At 37.2% G+C, this 25,343-nt stretch overlaps 1 protein-coding gene across 3 annotated transcripts in view; it reads right to left on the reverse strand.

Annotated features, from left to right (window-relative positions):
* Positions 1–25,343, reverse strand: part of LOC138310676 (cardioacceleratory peptide receptor-like) — a 45,128-nt gene that overhangs the window by 7,873 nt on the left and 11,912 nt on the right. For 2 of the 3 annotated variants that reach the window (XM_069252006.1, XM_069252004.1), the window contains 4 exons: positions 4,919–5,060; positions 3,869–4,203; positions 2,986–3,124; positions 550–582 (listed from right to left, as the gene is read on the reverse strand). In XM_069252006.1, coding sequence (XP_069108107.1) covers positions 550–582; positions 2,986–3,124; positions 3,869–4,203; positions 4,919–5,060 — 649 coding nt within the window. The remainder of the gene's footprint in view (positions 1–549; positions 583–2,985; positions 3,125–3,868; positions 4,204–4,918; positions 5,061–25,343) is intronic. The other variant, XM_069252005.1, reaches the window with a different exon arrangement.

Consider the following 25,343-nt stretch of genomic DNA (forward strand, 5'->3'; position numbering starts at 1 on the left):
GGTGAAGTTATCAAGTCCCGTAACTCTTGCAATTAACCACTCTGAGATCACATTTATATAAAGCAATTTACCAAATTTGGTTGAAATTGGAAAATAAATACTAAATTTATTGAGTGGATACCATAAATTGATCTGTTTTGACATTTTAAAGTCCCGTAACTCTTGCAAATATTGACGGATTTTGACCAGTACCAACCTCATCTAAGATATTATTGATATAAAACAATATAACTAATTTTGGTTGAAATCCGGCAATGAATATAAGTTATTGAGCGAAAACATGGATTTATATGTTTTAACGATTTTAAAGTCTCGTAACTTTTGCAAATATTAACAGATTCTTCCCATTATCGAACTCATCCGAGATCATATTAATGTAAAGCAACATACCGAATCTGGTTGAAATCAGACAATATATAATATCCATTTCCCGGACGCCGAAGTGTCGGCCTTCCGTTTTAGGCGACACAATAAATCTAAACATTTGGTTTTGTTATGATAAGATATGTCTAACCCAAATTTGGTAAGGATTTATGAATATATCATTACCTGGAACAAAAGTTTTCGAAAACATGGCAAGTGCTGAAATAGAAAGGAATATCAAGCCGTGAGTTAGTATAACAAACTACAAAACGTTAAGATACAATCAAAATAAATATAATTCAGTATCTATGTATTACAATCAGCGTTAGTTAACTCTAATGAACGTTGTTATAAGTGGTCCAAGTGCAATTATTTGAAATGTAAATATACATTTTCTTTTTTTATTAGTTTTTTTTTTTAAATTAATTTAAAAAAGAAAACCAGTGATCCTTAACACTCCGCTGGTTAAATTTATAAATGAATAAGTATCGCAAAACACGTGTTACTATCGTTCTCATGATTATGTTACTCTGGCCACATTTGTCAAAGTCCCCCAGGCCCAAACGTGGTTTGAACGAATAATCTACAATATTAAGTCACAATAGCATAGGCACACGACCAGTTGGCTAATGCCTCCCTTGGCACCGCCTCACGTTTGGCCTTGAGTTGAGCGTTCGCCCCTGTGAGGAAGGCTCTGGGTTCTGTCCCCTGGCCGAGACACACCAAAGTCTGTAAAAGTGGTAGTTTCTGCTCCTGCTTAGCGCTCAGCAAAAAGGGAGTGGGACGACTGGTTCGCCCGTTGTCAGTATAATGTGACCGGGTGGGGTGTGTTGCTTGGTGTCTTCGGCGGCATGCTTCAGTGATATAGCACTATAAAAATGGCAAAAGTTCCACTATACAAGAAGACACAACATGAATATACCGCAGTCTCCCGAAACACGCACCTCGCACAACATACACGCAACACACCGCATACATGGGAGGCCGTCCTTACATGACCAAAGCTGTTAATAGGACGTTAATTAATCAAACAAACAAACAAACAAAGTTGGATATACATATTACAGTGATATAGCACTAAAAAGGGCAAGTGTTCTGCTGTACAAGACACAACACGAATAATACCGCACTATTCCAAATTATACATCTCACACGCAACACATGTACACCGCATACAAGGGAGACCGTCCTTAAATGACCCCGGGAATAAATTTAAACTAACAAACAAACACATCTCATCATTTCCGTTAAGTAAACGGAGTGAGCGTATTTTAACGTGATTCACTCAATTCCCGCAATTCCCGCACCGTTTATGGTGCGCGCTAAGCAGGAGCGGAAACTACCATTTTTAGGTCAGCTGACCCGAAGGTCATCATGCACCGTCCGTCGTCGTGTGCCGTGCATAAACTTTTCATCCAAACTACTTCTATTAAGAGGCCTAGAAACCTGATATTGGTCTTAGACCTGCTGGGATGAAGTGCTACCAAGTTTGTTCAAATGGATGACCTTGAGCTTCATTCAACGTTTCAGAGGTCAAATAGGCTGAATTTATTAACGACTTATCCTTAATAACCAAGAGGCCTATCAACCTGATATTAGGCCTCTGGCATGCGGGGATAAGGGGCTACCGAGTTTGTTCATATGAATGACCTTGGTCTTCATTAGAGGTTACAGGGGCCAAATATAATAAAATCTTTAAACGACTTCTTGTGTATAGCTAAGAGGCCTAGATACCTGATATTGAACTTTTAGCATGTTGGCACGAAGGGATACCATGATTCTTAAAATGAATGGTCATGGGCTTCATTCAAGTCATAAATATATCGGAGCCTGAACTTCTATTAAAAGAGTTCTTTTTTATTGCCTTAATTGTTTGTTACTACTACATGTATATTCTTTAGATGTTGAATTGTGCCAATAGTCAGATGACCGTTAATGCCTCTTGTTATAGACAATGATGTGTCTCAGCCAGGGGACAGAACTCATGTAGAACTCTCGAGGCGGTACCATAAGAAATGTTGAAAGAAAAAAGTCCGAATGTAAGGGAAGGACAAAAAAATCCTAAACTGTCGCCTTTTACGACAGAGGCGGCGGATACGATTCTACTTATGCCTAAGTGCACTAGTGTAAGTGTAAATGTTCCGAGCTTTATGTGTTCTAGGCTAGCACTCCATTCAGCTAATATAATATACTGTGTCATAATAAAGGAAATCTATGGCCGATACTAAATTAAGAATACAGCAGGGATTGTATGAAATGTAAATAATACCATTACACCTGCATAGATATATCCTAGAAAATCTCACGTTTGCAATAAAACAAAGTAATCAATATTGGTATTTCTTTACAATAGCGGCCGTGTTGGTCTCGATACTTATGACACAGTACTCACTAAAAGGTAAAGTATACACTAATATATACATGTTTTTAAGAAAACATTTGGGAAGAGAATAACATACTAAACAACGCTACAACGAACACAGTTAATGAGTCTTCACATTAAAAAGTGAAATCGGATAGCACTAGATATGATATTGTTTCACAAGCAATGCAGAGAAGCTAATCTAACATTATTCAAATACATTACACTACGGTAGAAGGCAAATAACTCTAAACCCCTACCTTCCTTCTGATGTTTTGATCTTATTGAATATTTGCTTCTTCGTGACACAACGATGACTATCCATCCATAGCAGATCGTCACGATGACGGCGGGTAGAAAAAAGTTAAGGACAGCCTCTAAAGTAATGAATGGTCTGATCTACAAAATAATTTGATTTAAATAAATGTAGCAAGCAAATTAATAAACAATTTATCATAATGATCATTTATATTCTGGTTTTCGTGTTATTATTATTTAACTACTTTCATTAAATTACGTCCTATTAATTACCAAGGTCATGTAAGGACGTCGGTCTCCCATGTACGCGGTGTGCAGCATGCATGGACTGTGTGGTGCGTATTTTGAAATACTGCGGTATATTCGTATTGTGTCTTCTTGTATAGTGAACTCTTGCCCTTTTTAGGTCAATTGATCCGAAGGCATTCAACTTCAACTTATTCTGTTCAAGTTATGTCAATGCGATTATTCTATTAAGGGAAAGAAGTTTGCCTGTTGTCAGTATGATAAGACATAGCACTATAGATAGGGCAAGATTTTCACCATTATAAGAGGACACTACACGGATATACTAGCATTACACACCGCAGCACATTGCACACAGTGGCGATCATCCTTTATTGACTGTTAATAATGACACTAAACTTTATTAAACAAACGAACACAAAAATATAATATTTAATATACTAATCAAATAGCAACATTTTATATGTAGTTACAAATCCTGTAGCATGCATATGCCACAATGCACAAATTGTTTTGAATAAAGCAGTATTATAAGTTAAATGGTATTCGACATCATTCGAGTTATTTCATCATACCATTTCTAGATGTTTTGTAAAACAATGATTTGCTTTATCGCTTGTTTGCTTGATTTATACTGACCAGGTACCCTGGGTAAACAGTTTCACAGAGTTTTTTATTGTTGGAAGTCATCAGATCTGAATAAATTAGGTCCTTGAAAGCAATACAAGCCGCTATCGCCCATGCCAACAGAACAAGAAGTCGGCGATACATTAACCCCCGTCTGGTGGCCGACAGAGGCCTGGCGATGGCGTAGACTCGATCGACACTCATTACCACCAACATATACGTGGATGAGTACATAGCTAGCTGATTAAGGTACATGTACATCTTGCAGGGCACGTAACCAGCATACCACTGTCCCACCAGACGGGTGATGAAAAACGGTAAAATGAAGAGTATGGCCATCGAGAAATCTGAAAAAAAAACAGGAAATCATCTAAGTATTGATAAATTTGGGTATTGCATTATCGTAAAAGACGACTGAATTTAGGATTTTATTTTATGTTTCCTAACTATGTTCTTCATAACAATCTCCCTTGACACAGCCTCACTTTTGGCCTTCTTTTGAGCACTCGCCTCTGTGAGGTAGTCTCTGGGTTGTATTCCCTGGCCGAGACACACCAAAGTCAATTAAACTGATAGTTTCTGCTCCTCCTTAGCGCTCCGTATACAGGAAGTAGGACGACTGGTTCGTCCGTTTTCAGTATAATGTGACCAGGTTGGGTGTGTTGCTTGGTTTCTTCGGCGGCGGCATGCTTCAGTTATCTAGCACTATGGGCAAGAGTTCCACTATACAAGAAGACACAACACGAATATACCGAGGTCTCCCAAACCACACACCCGCACTTCATACACGCAATACACCGCATACACGGGAGGCCGTCCTAACATGAGCCTGGCTGTAAATAGGACGCTTATTAATCAAACAAACTAACTTTATATCATACCATTTCAGATAATGGATACTAATATAAAACGTTACAGCATAGATGGTTCAATTACTAAAAAGTTTATTTTTTTACATGTATCGATGCAGATATATTTCAGTTCTTTCAACATTCTTTTAATTAAACGCATTGATGACTTTGTTTTCAGATTATGTAGGAAAAAACGTCAATGATCGGATACCTGACAGAGCTAAATGGAAGACAAAGAAAGACATCTTATTTCTTTTCCCTTTCCTAATAATCAGCAAGAGGACTGCTCCGTTAAACAGCAAGGAGAGAACCAGCTCCACCCCGAGTATCGCCTGTTGTATCGGTACCGCCCACTGATAATATATAAAACATTCCACAATTAATTATGAATTGGATAATTTGATGTACATGTTGTAAACTTTAGTGTGCTTAACACCTTAGAACCGTGATTTAAGGCTTATCTTATTAAGTGCTATATCACCGAGGAACAATCTGATTAAATTACATATCCTTCTAACCTCTCCATTCAATATCAAACGTAGACACATTGACTGGGGAGAGAAGCGAAGTACACCAAGCAAACACACTCCAACCGGTCTCATTATACTGACAACAGGAGAACAAGTCGTCCACCAACGGAGTAGTTATAAGGATCTATATTTTAATCAGATTGGTCGTCCATCTCCCGAGCTGCTGAACTCGAAGCAGGGACAGAAACTACTATAATTGTTAAGTACTATGGCATGTCTTGGGTAGGGGACAGATCCGAGAGCCTACCTTACAGGGACGTGCGCTTAATTGAAGACCAAAAGTGAGGTGTCAACAGAGACGTTAAGAAGAAAGATAAGATTATCTTTTGGTTTAGCATTTCCCAAAGTAAAAGTCACCATCTCTTTACACGGCGACAATTCCTGTCCTCCATAAGATGGGTGATGACAAACTGATTTATCAACATTGTAATAAGAACCTCTAGTACTGATAAATGCTCCGGATAATCATTCATAGAACAGTGCGCGTGTATGTATTAGGGGTGGACAGATGCGTATTTTAAGGTCACTTGACCATAGGTCATGATGATCTATTGCGATAGTCTTTTGACCGCCGTGCGTCAGCAGTTAAAAATTTGCACAAATAATTTTTATCGGACTTTGTGAACGCAATTTCTTCAGTAAATATAAAGCTTAATGAAACTTTGTGTGTAGACTAACATTGGAACAATCTCGGACGCAGTTTGATTGAAATACATATCCTTATTATCATTACGTATGACTCACTTTTCCTAATGCCTCCCTTGGTACCGCCTCACTTTTGGCCTTGTGTTGAGCGTTCGCCCCTGTGAGGAAGGCTCTGGGTTCTGTCCCCTGTCTGAGACACACCAAAGTCTATAAAAGTGGTAGTTTCTGCTTCTGCTTGGCGCTCAGCATACAGGGAGTGTGGCGAATGGTTCGCCCGTTGTCAGTATAATGTGACCGAGTGGTGTGTGTTGCTTGGTGTCTTCGGCGGCATGTATCAGTGATATAGCACTATAAAAAGGGCAACAGTTCCACTATACAAGAAGACACAACACGAACATACCACAGTCTCTCAAAACACGCACCTCGCACAACATACACGCATCACATCGCAAACATGGGAGGCCGTCCTTGCATGACCATAGCTGTTAATAGGACATTAATAAATCAATCAAACAAACAAAATCATTACGTATGAAATGAGGATCTGATAACATCGCATTAGGGGTCACGCCAAGATGACCTTTGGAAATGGCCAATCAAATTGGGACTGCAAGAATCGGGACTGGGGACGAAATAGTTTGAAAAAGCTGTCCGAATTATTTCGTGTACGGAGTCATTGTCAAAATAGATATTGCATATACTACTTGTGTGGTGCTCCCTATAAAGTGATAGTTGGGGAGAGTTACCGCCCTTTGGCAAACAACGCGATGGAAACTAAATAGAGTATTGTCAGCTTGGACGCGATGCGAGAAGCGGAGACAAAGGAGACGGAGCTAATTAATACTGCAGTTAAACGTGCTCGGTGATAAGCTGGACTGAAGTGTTTCCATACATATGTGGAGAATGACTGTATCGTATCATGGTAAAGAGTGAAGTGAAATAGAGGATTGAAGAATGAAAATGCAAGAACGCGTACGCTGGACGCGCTTAATCGTGGATAGTACAAGGTGTCGTTGGTGCCCCACACGTAGACAACATAATGTTATATACCTATGTTTATTAAATTGATAGTGTATACAAGGCCATTTTTGGCACTCAGCTCAGTTAAAGAAGAGATCCCAGAAAAAAAATAAGAATAACATTTGTCCATGTTGTGACAGTCATCTCACCCAAAGAATAAAATTGCAGTTAGCCGAAAACAGCTAACCCCTTAAAGTGGTTTCAAGGGTAGCGTTAAGGATTATGTTTACGTCCTATCAACAACCAGGATCATTTAAGTACGGTCCTCCATGTATGTGGTGTGTTGCGTATGTGGAAATATGTGGTGCTTGTTTTTGGAGGCTGCGGTATATTCGTGTTGTGTCTTGTAATAGAGGAACTCTTGCCCTTTTATAGTGCTATCCAACTGAAGCCTCAAAGTCATCAAAGGTGGGGTATACATTAGGGAGAATCAAATCAGTGTTGTACATTAGAATTGCAATTCAGTAAGCAAGTAAACGCTAAAAACAGGTACCATTTTAACGCACTACCTACAACACAGTTACAAATGCAACTTTAACTTTCTTCAATTACACGCATAATCCCAAAACACACACCTCGCACAACATACATGGGAGGCCGTTCTTACATGACCATAGCTGTTAATTGGACGTTTATTAAACGAACAAACGCGCATAACAGTGTGTACATATATGGCTGGTCATAGCAATTACTCAGTTTAGCTGTTAATATGATTTCAATGGGAAATTAAATTCTCATACGATACTCAAATTTGAACAATAACTTGTTTTAAAATGTTTAATCGAATATACATGTGTCTAATTAACGCAAATAAATACATATGAAATGATTTATTTTGCTTTTGGTGCATGCGTAATCAGTACTCTATTACATATCAGACATAATGCCACAGACGCAATTAATTAGTTTTAATATCTTGAAAATAAAATTAGAAATTGAAAACTTTTCAATGAATTATGGTGTATATTAAGTAACTTTTGTAACTGAAAATAAATACCAATTCGTCTGTTCCTGTCTATTCATAGGGAGAAACCAGCGATGGAGCATCTTTATTTTTCTATATTTTCTCTAGCGGCAACGGCTATTTTGGCCAATTATGTTCCCATAAATCTGCTTTTTGGACTAAAATTGAGCGCTCACCCAAGAGTGGGATGTGATTGTTGGTGTCTTTGTCGTCTTGCAAACGTTTCACTATTGTTAAAAGACACAAATGTTGAATGTCAATTGGAATGAAGAGAGTTTGGAGTTAACCAATGAGTCTCTGAGGTGTTTGTACACAATAGGGTGTTTAAACATCAACGATAACCAACTGCTATGGAATTTATCGCATTTTTGGATCATGCATAGTAGCGATACATTCCTTTCGACATAACGATGTTGTTGAAATTTGCTTCATTGAAGGATGGCTACCTTGGGGATTTAGATGACTGAAATGCATCCGGATAATCTGACAGTCTGTCATGAAAAAGTTTGTGTGTGTACTTTGGGAAATTAATTCTAAAGCGAAACCATTAAAGTATTTTTTTTTAAATTTGTATCAATATATCTCCCCCGCTATATTTTTAGATTGTAATTGAAACTATTTCCTAAAATAGACTTCAGGGAATCGTGCATTGGGCATTGATTTTATCTTATCCTGTTTAACGTATTTCTGAGCGTTCTCGCTATAAGTTATCTTGAACTTGCAAATGAAGCTCCACAAAATATTCTGTTATACTTCTAAGCTGATCACCTAAGTGTGCCTTTTGTTATTGGTGACCTTCCATTTTTATGTTTCCATGAATATTAGTAATATAAAACATCAGATTACATTGTTTTCCGGACTATAAAAGATGTAACTCTAGAACGAAACTCTATGTATATATTAGTTGTTCGTTTGTTGCTAAAGGGCAACAGTTCCACTATACAGGAAGACATACCAGGAACATACCGCAGTCTCCCAAAACACACACCCGCACTTCATTCATACTACACACATTTTGTTCGGTTACCATGGACATGAATTTACACATTTTGTTTCAGGCTCCAAGATAATTGAATAATTTTAAGTGAAAAAGTTAAGACATCGTCAATTACAAAATGAGGTTACACACATGCAAAAACGTAACTCTATTACTGTTTTAAGATGCATTGCATGATTTCCCGTTTGATATATTGATCGTAAAAGTCCAGTTCAAGACAAGTACATATTATCAGCACGCCCTACATATACAATTACGATTGACCTGGTTTATATAAAACATATCGAACAGAGAATACATGAATACAAAAAATCAAAGAAACTCATTTCCGTGCATTGCTCCAATGTAACTTTTATTATACTTATACATATGTATTACTAATTAGGGACCCGTTATCACAGTAGCGCCAATTTGTGTATTACGTCTGTCAGATAACGTTAATGTAAATCCTGTCTGTCTGATGGTATCTGACAGATGTATCACGGAGGCTAAGTGTACAAAGTACGTGTTCTGTGTCCGTGAAATGTCCATTTCCTATATCATGTATTCTGATTGTTTTAATTATCACCAAACCTCATTCTTATGTATCTGTAGGACTAGTGTTTTGGATCTTATGATATATACAGCTTACCATATATCAGTCCTTTATTAGTTGGTTAACAGCCAGGGCAATTGTAAGGACGGTATCTTGTGAATGCGTTTTTTACTAGAATGCAACATGTTTCGTATTGCGTCTCTTTGTAATAGTGGAAACTTGGTCCTACTTAGTAAGGTGGTATCTCAATGAATCATGTAGCCAAATATACCGCGTAACACACTCCAACTGGTCACATTTTACTGACCGGTACTTTTGGTATGGAACTTTGCATTAGTTTATGATAAAATAATGATATACTTCTGCCATTTTTGCCCCCTCGTAAATCCATATGCAATATCGACATTTATTTACATAGCCAAGGTTTGTACAGAGCCAATAGCCACAAGGCAATGGATACAATTTCTAGTATCAACTTGGCGTTGTTATGAAGAGAAATCGTTATAGAACTTCTATCCATTGTTTTATAAATTACAAATATTTGTTTGTGAAACGTCAAGTTACTATTATACGGAAATCTGCTAAGATTGCATCATTTGTTTTTATGTATACGCACAACGTAAATCCCCTTATATTGATATTCTGCAGAAATCCAATACGGATGCATTAGAAAATATATTATCAGCCGTCCTTTAGGTATATTAATATTTCTCACAAAATGTGTTACATTATATTTTATTTATTTGTATTAAAGGTAGGTTTCGCCCAACCAAATAAATATTTTTTTGTGAAATGCGATAAGCGGAAGTAAAGATGAAAAATACATATTAAAATATCTCAATTTAATTTCTTTATGTGTTTGAGATTGAACAAATGTGTCTTGAATACAAAATTGAAGGCAATCCTTGATTTATTACGGTGTCCGTCAGACAAAATAATATGCAAATGAAGCTGCGATGGATTGTGTTGTCGAAGTTTGGCGCATGCGCATTGTCACGCACTAAAAGTAAACAAAATGGCTGAACGAAAGTGTGTGCGATGAAAAAAATATATCTGAATCGGCAACAAAGTGGAGGAAATTATAATGGATTAGGTAGCACCCTAGGATATCTATAGGGAATTAAATTCAGAGATGGCATGTAGCAATAGAAGAAACAGAAGCCACATCTCAAGCGGAACTTGCCGGGATCTGTTGGGACTCGTGTAATGGCATTGCACGTGGTGAGTTAAATTTCAACACATATGCCAGCGCACAAACAGCCGCTGACTAACTACGTGTATATTTGGTGTACAAAGTTAGCGAGCGTATGATATGATATGATATGTATAAACAGTCCCTCGCACTTCGATTTGTTGTTGTTGTTTTTTAACTAAACATGCCGTGGCAAGACTGTCACTTCTATCTGACATTTTGTTGCACGCTTCCGTTTGTTGCTGCGGCCTCGTTTTGGAAAAAATACGTCATGTTCTATGTAAAGCTTGACTTCGCTCTATTTTTAGAGGAGTATTTTCCTGGTCGAGCTAGGCAACTGACCACCCATATTGTTCGCTGTATGCATTGAAAATGATCTGAAGATTATATCTATGTATAGGATAAATTTCAATTTCGTAGTCTTTATATTTCATTGGGCGAAACCTACCTTTAATTAGTATTTCAATAAGTTGTTCAAAACATAAAAGTGAATACATAAAGTATGTATAGAAAACCCAGAAATGCATTCCTGATTCAACATATTATAACTATAATAAGTTGGATTGTTAGTTCCTGATTCAATTAAGGTTGTTTTAATAAATTAAAATCCTATTAACAGGCGGGGTTATTAAAGGACGACCTGCCATGTATGCGTGGTACATGTTTTATGGAGACTGCTGTTTATTAGCATTTTGTCTTCTTGTAACTTTTAACCTTTTTAAAGTGCAATCTCACTGAAGCATTCTACCGAAGACACCGAATATCTGTTTGGTTATCATGCTAATAATAACCAGGGTCATTTAAGAACGACCCATGCATATGATGTGTTGCGTGTGTGAAGTGCGTGTTTTGGAAGACTGCGGTATATTCGTATTGTGTTTAACAAGGCTATTGCGTTTGAAATAACGGTGTTCCCGTGTGTTTGTGTGATTAAATGTACGTCCTGTTAGCAGCCAAGTCCATGTAATTAATGTAACAGGAGCGAGACGGGCCCAGTTTGCAACGATGTCAAACTACACCCGACGCGCCCCTAGTGCAACCCAGGTTCGTTGGGTATTATTTAATATGCTTGTCTGTTGGTAGGAGGAAGAACAAACTACAGGGTTTAGACGATAATGAACAGTTTATTATGACTATAACAGTAACTATTTACAACATACATCACACATACGTCCACACACATATTATAACCAGCCCCCTTTCCCGTACCTAATTATCTATTACAGTTTTATTCCCATCTAATTACTAAATATAAAATAGTCACCTATAGCCTAGTAGCGGAGCTGGCAGCACGCAGGAACTTAATCCATCAGACTGCCCAGTCTACTATAACTACCCCGAATTTCTTCCCATACCCGAGTCTAGGCAGCCAATCACAACAGAGAAAACACAGACACACATTTAGGACATCTCACGAGAAATGAATGCACGACACAAACACTACCACAGTATAGAGAAATACAAAGGTCACAGCACAGGTACACAATACACCTACGGACAAAACAGCTTGACTGGTTAGCTTGCCTAGACAGTAAACATATAAATTAATGTCCCCCGCTACACTCCCCCCTTCTTTCAAAAAGTTACATCCCGTGACAAATCTTACATACAAAAACAAACACTTAGAAAAATGTATAAAGTACAAAGTAAATACGTTATAAAGATAACTTTTATCATATTAGTTTTAAGAATTAACAATTGTATAATTGAACCATGATAAATAAATGTACACAAAAAATATAATGTTCCTTTTTCCGTTCACAGACAGAACACGTATAAACTGTAGATCTCCAGTGTAATCGGCGCTTCCATCTCGGCTCCTCCCTAGTCCATATGTCACGGTGGTGGCTATGGTCCTTCCCTCCTCATCCCCATCCTCCCCGCACTCCGGAGGTCTTGATCAACCTTGGACCGATTCCAGCAGCAATGTGTCTCCTCCGCTGGACACTCCCGCTATATGCTGCAACCCGCTTAGGAACCGGCCTCAGGGGGATCAAACCCCCTCCTTCGCTGCGTCCCAGGTAAACTGATAATGGCGCCTTATAGGTTGCAATACTGTTCGAAGTACACAGGGTACACTGGTACTTGACCAGTTCCGCCCTGCGATTGTACACCCATTGCCAATGATGAATGTGTCCTCATCCTCTTGTTACTATGCTCACATGTTCTGTATGTGGAGATGTGTACTCCACAATATCTGTTGTGTTATTTTGTCCATAATGCTTAACAGTGTATATGTGTTGACACTTTTTTCTATATGTTACTTATTGTTGCATTGGAAGCTGATTCTGTAATTACAGGTATATCAAGTCAACACCTTCCTTACAGTTGTTAGAACCAGCCTCGCTATAACTACTATCATACATTTGTACATTTCTATGGACTCGTTTTCATCACTCCATGTATAATGTACGGATTCTACTATAATTGGATGTTCTGGTGTAGTGGGCTCCCCAAAAAAACGGTATTGTTATTGCTTTGTAAATTGTCGGGTCCCTGTGTCCTAGGCGTGCGTAACCCTAGACTATATGCGAGGCTATTGAAGCTGTTCCTAAACATGGACATCTTGAACTACTGGCTATAAACTACAGGGTTTAGACGATAATGAACAGTTTATTATGACTATAACGGTAACTATTTACAACATACATCACACATACGTCCACACATATTATAACAGCCCCCTTTCCCGTACCTAATTATCTATTACAGTTTTATTCCCATCTAATTACTAAATATAAAATAGTCACCTATAGCCTAGTAGCGGAGCTGGCAGCACGCAGGAACTTAATCCATCAGACTGCCCAGTCTACTATAACTACCCCGAATTTCTCCCCATACCCGAGTCTAGGCAGCCAATCACAACAGAGAAAACACAGACACACATTTAGGACATCTCACGAGAAATGAATGCACGACACAAACACTACCACAGTATAGAGAAATACAAAGGTCACAGCACAGGTACACAATACACCTACGGACAAAACAGCTTGACTGGTTAGCTTGCCTAGACAGTAAACATATAAATTAATGTCCCCCGCTACACTCCCCCTTTCTTTCAAAAAGTTACATCCCGTGACAAATCTTACATACAAAAAACAAACACTTAGAAAAATGTATAAAGTACAAAGTAAATACGTTATAAAGATAACTTTTATCATAATAGTTTTAAGAATTAACAATTGTATAATTGAACCATGATAAATAAATGTACACCAAAAATATAATGTTCCTTTTTCCGTTCACAGACAGAACACGTATACACTGTAGATCTCCAGTGTAATCGGCGCTTCCATCTCGGCTCCTCCCTAGTCCATATGTCACGGTGGTGGCTATGGTCCTTCCCTCCTCATCCCCATCCTCCCCGCACTCCGGAGGTCTTGATCAACCTTGGACCGATTCCAGCAGCAATGTGTCTCCTCCGCTGGAGACTCCCGCTATATGCTGCAACCCGCTTAGGAACCGGCCTCAGGGGGATCAAACCCCCTCCTTTGCTGCGTCCCAGGTAAACTGATAATGGCGCCTTATAGGTTGCAATACTGTTCGAAGTACACAGGGTAGGGAGTTGGACGACTGGTTCGCCTGTTGTCAGTATAATGTGACCGGGTGGGGTGTGTTGCTTGGTGTCTTCGGCGGCATGCTTCAGTGATATAGCACTATAAAAAGGGCAACAGTTCCACTATACAAGAAGACACAACATGAATATACCGCAGTCTCCCAAAACACGCACCTCGCACAACATACCCACAACACACCGCATACATGGGAGGCCGTCCTTACATGACCATAGCTGTTAATAGGACGTTAATGAATCAAACAAACAAACAAACAAACACTGGTACTTGACCAGTTCCGCCCTGCGATTGTACACCCATTGCTAATGATGAATGTGTCCTCATCCTCTTGTTACTATGCTCACATGTTCTGTATGTGGAGATGTGTACTCCACAATATCTGTTGTGTTATTTTGTCCATAATACTTAACAGTGTATATGTGTTGACACATTTTTTCTATATGTTACTTATTGTTGCATTGGAAGCTGATTCTGTAATTACAGGTATATCAAGTCAACACCTTCCTTACAGTTGTTAGAACCAGCCTCGCTATAACTACTATCATACATTTGTACATTTCTATGGACATGTTTTCATCACTCCATGTATAATGTACGGGTTCTACTATAATTGGATGTTCTGGTGTAATGGGCTCCCAAAAAAAACACGGTATTGTTATTGCTTTGTTAATTGTCGGGTCCCTGTGTCATAGGCGTGCGTAACCCTAGACTATATGCGAGGCTATTGAAGCTGTTCCTAAACATGGACATCTTGAACTACTGGCTATAAACTACAGGGTTTAGACGATAATGAACAGTTTATTATGACTATAACAGTAACTATTTACAACATACATCACACATACGTCCACACACATATTATAACAGCCCCCTTTCCCGTACCTAATTATCTATTACAGTTTTATTCCCATCTAATTACTAAATATAAAATAGTCACCTATAGCCTAGTAGCGGAGCTGGCAGCACGCAGGAACTTAATCCATCCGACTGCCCAGTCTACTAGAACTACCCCGAATTTATCCCCATACCCGAGTCTAGGCAGCCAATCACAACAGAGAAAACACAGACACACATTTAGGACATCTCACGAGAAATGAATGCACGACACAAACACTACCACAGTATAGAGAAATACAAAGGTCACAGCACAGGTACACAATACACCTACGGACAAAACAGCTTGACTGGTTAGCTTGCCTAGACAGTAAACATATAGATTAATGTCCCCCGCTACATTAATATGGAAAATGGAAAATGTGATTATACAATTATCGACCTATTTTCAGGTGGATACGGTGAGTTATCAACCCGAGTTAGTGATATATCCCGAGGCCGAGGGTTATATCATTTTCGATTAAAAACAACATAGTTGGGACAGCGTTAAACAGATAGAAAGCTTTTATCGTCTTTTCTAGTGCTAAAGGCGCAACGTATGAAGTTAAAATTAAAATTTTGAGATCAATTAAGATTTTTGATTCATTACATTCATTAAGGCGACAGCGTTGATTACCATATGTTGTTGAGCGGCTGCTTGTGATAACAGTAACATATTGAACAATTCTTATCATCTCTAGTTACACTACGATACGATAGTATCTTGTGTGAAGCTAAAATTAAAATTTTTGAGATCAATTAAGATTTTTGATTCATTACATTCATTAAGGCGACAGCGTTGATTACCATATGTTGTTGAGCGGCTGCTTGTGATAACAGTAACACATTGAACAATTCTTATCATCTCTAGTTACACTATGATACGATAGTACCACGCACTAAACAGCGTTTGATAGCGTTAGATCAGACAAATGGCAGATGTTTTGTAATTACCACCACTTTATGTGTTCAACCTTTTACTGAGCGGATGTTATATAAAGGAAAGGCAATCTTTGTTGTTGAAGCTTTGTTTTGATTCATTGCTACTACAATCACCACTCAGGTACGACTATTTGAGTGCGTGCCAAGGCGTGAAATCAAGCGAAACTTGCAATTGGGTAACAGTGAGATAAATACTAAGGGGTAACCAGTGTTATAAATACTCTTGGGTTACCAGTGTGATTAATACTCAGAAGTCTTAATCTCATCTATAGATCGACTGTATTTTAGATGGAAAGTCCGCCATTTTGTATCACCGGTTAGTGTGTCGTATTAATCATATTTAGCGGTCATTAGACGTGTAAAAAAGACCAGTTATATAATTATATAGTGATGTGGCACTTTGGGATGGGCAACGGTTCTACTGTACTGGAGGACACGGCACTGTAGCGTGCGGTCTTCAAAGGCACGCACCTCGCGCGCGCTGCGTACGTTTAGGGCCGTCCTTGCGTTGCCCTGGCTGTTAATAGGACGTTAAAACCAAACAAACAAACGTTTCATCAACATTATGTTTAGCCAAACTGTTTTATCCACAATGATTATATAGATAGTCATCTACCACAGCCAACACAATTCTGTTGGTTGTGTTACATAACCAATTATAGAGCTTCACTTACCAACCCGAAGAATTATGTTTACAATAGTTTAACAAACGGATGATTTCTAACAGAGTATTATAGTTATACTGCCGTTCCATCTTAATTCAAAAGTAAACTATTATTAACTGTAAACCGATTTATTTCTGCTAATTCAAATTTTCATTAATTGTAAAAAATGTATAGTAAAATTACACGAATTTAAGATAAATGTTTTTGAAATATTGAAGACAATGTCATATATGCCAAAATAAAGACGTTTACATTTTCTTCTCTGAATTAACCTTTTACACGTCATAATAAAACACAAATGTGTAGATAAGGTCGAAGTGAGAACAAAGCTAAATGAACAGATTTACTTTGAGAGAACCGCCAGCTTTTGATTTATCTCGTATGATGTCAACACCATACTATATTATATATATATTTATTATATTTCTGGATTTTTTGTCACTTCTCATTGGTTAAAAACACGCCACCTGATCACCTATAAAAACTGTATTGCACGATTTTTCCGGAAGTAGGTTATAGAAAAAAGTATATTGCACGGTTATTTTTAGATAACGTTATCGTCTACGTTACCAAAACGCTTCGTGTTCCTGGCGCTTTGAAACAAACGCTTTGATGACCTGAGTTTGAAGCGTAACCACAAACTATGACAGACGACGTTGATTGTTTCGGTTTCTAACAACGATGATGACTACAGTTTAAGCTTTTAAAGTTTCAATATAAACACGGTAGGAGAGTAGGAAATAATCGAATAACATTCATTAAGCGTCTGGAGCCAATGAATAGTGCGTTTGATAATTATTTTTTAAAATTCCACCTAGGCTACTTACAACATTAGGCCAAGGCTAATCCTACTGTATGTATACGATTTTTAGTTTATGGAATGGAGTACTAAGCTTAGGATAATGTATCTTATGTCAATCTGAATCTGTTAATATGTGTTTGACGTCGAAGTGTATTACTTCAACGAAGAACAAACTATACAATTGAATTGACTGTGTCCTTAAGACATGGAGCTACATGTATAATGGAGTACATCACTGTACATGTACATGTATGCAATTTGCAAACACGCCTGCACCGGGTTCATGTAATAAAAGGCTTGAAGTGCATCAATTGATACTGTTATCATATGTTGTTTTTTAATTATACTTGTTACAAAATTATAGGATTGTAACTGTCATCACGAAGCAGAATTTACAATGCGATGCTCATTTAATTTCACACTCATTTCAAAATGTAAAAAATCCAGAAAAATAATAAAACAATTATAGCATTCTGATTTCGGTCAATACATGGTTATATCGACCACAGAAAAAATACCGACCTCGGTCAGTATTTTTTCTTCGGTCGATATAACCATGTATCGACCTTATCAAAATGCTATATTTGTATAATGTAGACATCGCCTAGACATTTTCCTGATACAGCTACTGGCTCCTATACACCTATCGAGCTGATGGGCGGAATGTTTACGTCACATTTAAGTATCACAGTAGGTAGTAACAGCGGGACAATTAAAATGTTCAGTCTGTAAAGGTGAATTAATGTGTTTTAACCAAGAGATAAACCGGCTGTATTTACAATATGTATTTGCGCTGGTAAATATTATACAATTATCGACCTATTTTCAGGTGGATACGTTGAGTTATCAACTCGAGTAAGTGATACATCCCGAGGTCGGAGGCTGAGGGTTATATCATTTTCGAGGGTTGATAAATCATCGTATCCACCTAAAAATAGGTCTATAACTGTTTTATTATATGACACTTACATGATATTAACCCGGCTCTTCAAAAAAACTTTTAACCTAAAAGAACAGGATGATATTTGCAAACTTTCTGTTTACAAAAGCAGTTACACGTAGTATATGGTAAATATCCAAATGTTTCTTGCTAACGGTGTAGACTGGTAGAACCGTAATGTTACATCAACTGCAATCCGTCTGCGTCTGGCATTCTTAAACGTTTTCCATGAATTGAAGTTTGCAGTTGATCACTGTTGATCGCAGTAAACTTGCTGCCTTCCGTCATATATGTTGCCGACTATAATAATGACGTTACAATAGATTACCCCGACGTCATTGAATAGGGGAAACTCCCGTTACGCTATATATGGAAAAGACCCGACGTCAAAAGTAATTATGACGTCACATCTCAAGGGAGTTTTCCTCGATCTATTTTTGACGCATGTTATTGGACTCACGAGAGGTATATAGACTGAGTCCAGTAACCTCGCGTGCTTTTTGCCGCCGATTTCGGGGTTGATATCCCACTTGATGAATACTTCAGAGAAACCTATTAGCCAATCAAAATACAGCAAAAGCACCAGTCATATAATAAATATATTTACATATTTCTCTTGATTTCGATAAAAAAAATTGATGGAATGAAATGTTCAAATGAACATGCTTCTATAAAGGTAGCAATATTTCAATTGTCAATTTAATGACTTATTTTAACATGATATATCTATCTGTACACCACACAATATAATGTTGAGATTGTACTCCGTATTCAACACAATTTTTATATGTTAATGTACCAAAACTCTAATCAAAAATCAAATTGCTTTTAATTCAATTCGCCTTATGTGCATGGTCCGTACTTCTTTCCGTCCGGTCTGGTATCGATCGGTCAACTATTCCGATTTCAAATACATATTCTTATAACTATTTCTTATCGAAAGTAGTTATAATATAGATTTGTCTTAATCAGATTGGATCGGTCAACAATATGGCCGACAGGCAGCCATCTTGTTTATTTTGATAATTGAATATCGTTAAAGCTATTTCTCATAACGTACTGAAGGAAAGTCTCAAATTGCATGTATAGGGTTCTGATTAGCCCTAGTTGCGCATATTATATTTTAGGACCAATCGGTCAATAAGATGGCCTACAAGTCGCCATGCTGGATTTTGATAGTTGAAGTATTAAAACAAAGAAAAAAATCCCTCTTTCCAATGTCGGATATCTTTGGTAAGAGGAATCTCTTGTTTCTAACCCACTGTAAGGTAGTTCTGTTAAATATGTGGCAATAAAAATATATTAGAAGTCAGTTTACAGCACTCGAATTCCTTCCCAATACAGTATTACATATGATGCAATTGATTGGAAGTATTTAAGCATTAGCAGAAAACAATATTTCCTTTAGTTACAGTTTTGTAACTGTAATAAAAGAAATCTCCTAAACCCGCACCACGCACTTTACACACCCGAGACACCACAAACAAGGGATGCCGTTCTTAACCGATCCGGGCTGTTAAGAGAATGTAATTGAAATAAATCTAAGTAAACCAAAATTTCGACTTAATAATCCTGGCTAAAATAGAACTGTGATAAAATCCATGGTAATTCGAATGAAGATTCAATGACAAAATCCATGTTAATTCGAATGGAGATTTCATGACACTTTCAACACTCATAGAATGGACATACAAACTAACGCAGTCCTATTTTAAGGAAAATGGTTTGGTGACCTTCAGAAAAGACGAAAACAACAACTTAACATTCCATTGATAACTTTAACCTACATGAATAACCGAACAACAATACAGAAAAAAATAATCGAGTAAATGTTAATCAGTAGAAAAGGTATATACTATGGTATTGAAATGCAGAATAAAAATATCACCCGATATATGATCTCTATACGAATGGTGTTGTAAATACTCCTAAATACAAGGCGACTACCAAAAATACTGTAAGTAGGTCTTAAATATTTATTTAATTTAAAATTTTAGTTAAAAAGAATTGTATTTAAACACGTGCACAGAGATGAGCTTCTAGTTTTTAATCCGTTTTATCTATAAATCAAGCAGCTGAGAAGAAATAAAAGATGACAGAACGTTTACCTATCGTACCGTGTGAAGTCATGTGTATTGTATGCCATTAAATATGATGCGTGTGGAGTACATTATGCATGTAAAATAAGTTAATACGTCCACAGCATGTGTCTATCTAGCAGGGCGCCAAAATCTTGAGTGTTTCTTATATTCCACGTAGTAAACATCGTAAGAGGCATCGCTTTGGCAAGGTATTTATAAAATAAGTTATCGCAATCGTTAAGGTTACCGAAAATATTTTGAAATGTACCGACCTGCTTTAAGAAAAAGAAAAATCTAGCAAAAGATTATTTGGGTTGGTTTGTTTAGATTAGTTGACAGTCAGGGTCATTTGGGAAGGCCTCCCATCTGTATTGAAATGCAAACGCACCTTGTATGTTTGTTTTATTGACGTTCTATGAACAGCCATGTTCATTTAAAGACGCCCCCTCCGTGAAGTGCTAGATGCGTGTTTTGGGAGACTGATATATTCGCGTGTCTTCTGCAGCTGCTATTTGGAAGTGTCGAATAAAATAAAAATCCACATTTATTAGAAAGGTATTGTGCGCGGTGTCTATACAGTTTCCGATTCATTGATCATAGTTTTACAGAAGTTTAAAAAATGTAAATAGCGGTGTGGTATCTTTTCAATTTCCTTAACATCCTACAGCATCGCCAACTTTGGTGATTTTAGAACCTTCCCTGGAGTTTGTAATCTGTATCTGAATTATATGCTGTGAAATGTATTCATGTCTATCGACGTGGGTTCCATTCCATCGATGTTAGTTCCTACATAAATACACGGAAAAAAACAGATCATCATGCGGACTATATGATTTTTGAAAAATAGGAAATTGATATATTGCCAAGGTTGATTACATTTCTCTTGTTTATCAACAAGACAAAAATATTTCCTAGTATCCAATGACTTGTATGTACAGTCGAAGGTACATTGCCGAACATCCTTTCCTCTTTAGGCAAACTGAAGCTTGAGGTTGAATTGGTTTCCGCGGCATGGATTGGCGTATAAGCGTGTGGACATCAATCTTTGGCTCATTAAAGAATATATTAATAAATCGATCACTGAAACAGCCATTGTTTGAACATAACTCGTTATTTAGCCTTTATAATTAAATGATACATGTAATGTGAGGTATGCAAGACGAGAGAGTTGATTTAAATTATTTACATATACCAAGGATAATTACATTGTTTAATCAAATTAAGCTCCATGAACATGTTGTGCGTGTTCGTTCTAAGAAATGCAAGTTTTTGATATAAAATATTTTAATTGATGAAAAGTTATAAAACGTTATAGTGCAGTTAATGTGTGTAATTTTTACATGTTCTTTTTCTTGAGTAACCTATTGAAAACTGTCAGGTTTGATTAATTAAGCGTGTATGTATGTTGTCATATGAACATCAGTTACAACATAGAATGGCAGTGGTATATTGTATCACTTTAACTATTAGAGACATTATGTGTCAAAGGTTTTACTGTAATATCGCTTCGATGGAGAGAAATATGTTCGCAAATACAATTGAACTAATTTTGTACTAGTGCAATTTTGGATATGAGCACAACTAATTGATCTTATCCAAATTAAAAAAAAAAAATGCGCTAAAATATAAGGACATGATAATGTTTCGTTTTAGTATGTAAAGTAACTGTAATACTCTTCAATGTCAAGTTTAGAAAAGTGTTTTTTTTCTGTCGTATTGCATAACAGGTTGTTGATTTGATTAAGTTAACGTCCGTTGTGGCTCATTCTGGCCGAAAAAGAAGTTCCATTCTTCTCGGTACAGATATTTCGATATAAGGCGACCTAAGTTAATGTACTGCAGGACAACAACACGAGTGTGCTTACGAACAGAGGAAGATATCCCAAGGTAATTATCAAGCTAATGAAATTTTAAGCGAGCTCATTTATTTACTATCGCCAGGAACAATTTGTGAAATTCTGTATTGTGGAATCTCGCCAGCAAGTTCGATAAGGCAGAAAAAAAGATGCTTTGGTTTCAACATGATTTACTGCAGGCCAAAATTTTATGAGGAAAACCATTATGTCTATTTGTCGTATCTCCTAAACGTCAACATACAGTATAAAACGTTCCTGTTGCGTTTTTGAATATTGATGTTTATTCTGTTTTATGTAGATAAATGAAGTGATAATGAACAGGTACGCGTTTGTTGTTGACATTTGATTATATTTACTACTTGGCAGATTGGTATTTTATTTTCATTTCAAAGAAAACGTTTATGGAAACAAAATCTATGATAATGGAAATGCTAGGTTTTAAAGGTAGCCATAGTCTCCGGCACATTGGCTGGATTCGGTTAATAAGATAAACGTCCTCTTTATAAACATTAACCTTTATGATAAAATTGACACAAAAGACATCGCCATTGAAATTCTGATTCCGTGCAATAAGTGATCTAACAACATCTCATATGGGGTCACGTTCTGGGGCTTACCTGTACTTGGACCAAATAATAATTATTTGTGCTCTTTGGGAGAGATGGCTACGAACAAAAAAAAACTAACTTCTGCAGATCTTTAAAACTATTTCGTCCCATGTTAGTCAATTCCAAGGTTCTGGAAGCAACAACTTGGCTCATTATAGAGTGTTGTATTTTCCTGTTTCACACGGCATGATAAAGATCGATCTGTATTTTAGTCTGATTAACATACATATACTAGTACATTGTATGTTAATCAAACAAATTATCTATTATCTATTTCAAAAGAGTAATAATTGGGTAGTTGAGTCTTACATGACCATGACTGTTAATAGGAAGTTAATTAATAAAACAAAATGTGTAAAAGGCACGCGGTTGGTTTATCAAACAGAGTGCTAATAAGGATTTGTATTTTAAACCGATTTTGTTAGCATAACATCCTATTGACAGCTTGTTGTCATTTAACGATGGCCTTCAGAGTATGCGTTGTTCTACGTACAATGTTCAAACCATCCTAGTAGTATAGAAGTACACATATATCCAGCCGCGATTGAGTGAACCTTTTTTATGAGAAATACTCCTGCCAGACAACAATGCCATAATAACCAACAGAGGTTTTTCTGACATTGCAAGTAAAGGAGAAAGGAATTCGCAACAGGTTCATGCTGAAATCAGAGTCAGGATAAGAAAAATGTTTCTTTCAACCCTACCCTAGACTTTCTGTTTCTCTTATAACGTGAACATAATTATAGACTTTTATTATAACGGAATTTCTTTCTTTAAAACTTTATCATATGAACGTAAGCCTATAATAACTATGGCGCACGTCAGGCTTTATGTAGACTGACGTCTGTGTAGTTATTTTCATTCTCCAGATAAGTTTATTGGGAGAACAGTTCATTATAGAGTCCGCCATGTGCTGTACTGATACCATTAATAAAATGAGAACTCATTTATTTTCGTTGGGGTCATTGTCGTGGGAGGGAATTGTTTTCTAATTTTATTGGAATTTAAATTCGTCGGGGATTTGAACACAGTGTTTAATTGTTCGCGTTTTGGCGCTGTATTTTCAGCTTTTTGTATGGCCTTGAATAAAACAGCAATTTCCAAAGCTTGAACGTTGACTGAAATCTGCACCAAAGGAAGCTAGTATTAGCTTGCGGCAGATAAATCTAGTCTTTCACATGTCTAATGGTGCTTAAAGATCATTAATACGACAAAATAACGGGTGAGGCGATACAAAATGGCGGACTTACCAATCTGAATTACAACCGATCGAAAACGGAAATTGAGACCCCTGAGTATGGTTACCAGTCTCGCTTTACTTCACGCCTTGGAACGCACTCAAATAACCGTACCCGAATGTTGATTGAAGTTGCAATGAATCAAAACAAATCTTCAACCAGAACGATTGCCTTTCCTTAATATAACATCCGTTCGGTAAAAGGTTGAACATAATATCATAAAGTGATGATAATTACATACGCAGAGGTAATTGTTACATTTGACATCATTTTGAACAAAAATATAAGAATAGCACGTCGGAATATTTTTCCCGTTTTTACATTTGACATCCATCGTTTTGATTTTTCCCGTTTTCTTTGATACAATTGTAAATTTTAAAAGTGTTTATATTATATATAAATATAATATTTAAGAAGATATATTGTTTACATATTTCAAGAATTCAATAATAAAAAACCCACTACGCATGTAATTTGCGACAAAATATAATTAAAGTCACGTGTTTCATAAAACTTTTTGTTTAATTGATTAATTATTGTTTGTTTGTTTGATTTATTAACGTCCTATTAACAGCTATGGTCATGCAAGGACGGCCTCCCATGTATGCGGTGTGTTGCGTGTATGTAGTGCGAGGTGAGTGTTTTGGGAGACTGTGGTATATTCATGTTGTGTCTTCTTGTATAGTGGAACTATTGCCCTTTTTATAGTGCTATATCACTGAAGCATGCCGCCGAAGACACCAAGCAACACACCCCACCCGGTCACATTATACTGACAACTGGCGAACCAGTCGTCCCACTCCCTGTATGCTGAACGCTAAGCAGGAGCAGAAACTACCACTTTTATAGACTTTGGTGTGTCTCGGCCAGGGGACAGAACCCAGAGCCTTCCTCACAGGGGCGAACGCTCAACTCAAGGCCAAAAGTGAGGCGGTGCCAAGGGAGGCATTAGGAAAGATAGTCAGTTAGGAAGAAGAGAAAAGATAAGATCCTAAATTTAGTCGCCTTTTACGATCATGCAATAGGGGCAGCAGGTACAATTCTAACGCCCTACCTGCAGGACCCGTTTCATAAAACATCAAACATCAGCCCCTTTACGTTGCATAGAACATTTTCATACGGCAGTTCAAAGTTCAATGTAACCATGCTAGTATTTGCGTATAATGAACA

The sequence above is a fragment of the Argopecten irradians genome, chromosome 16, assembly GCF_041381155.1.
Source record: "Argopecten irradians isolate NY chromosome 16, Ai_NY, whole genome shotgun sequence".
Taxonomy (NCBI): domain Eukaryota; kingdom Metazoa; phylum Mollusca; class Bivalvia; order Pectinida; family Pectinidae; genus Argopecten; species Argopecten irradians.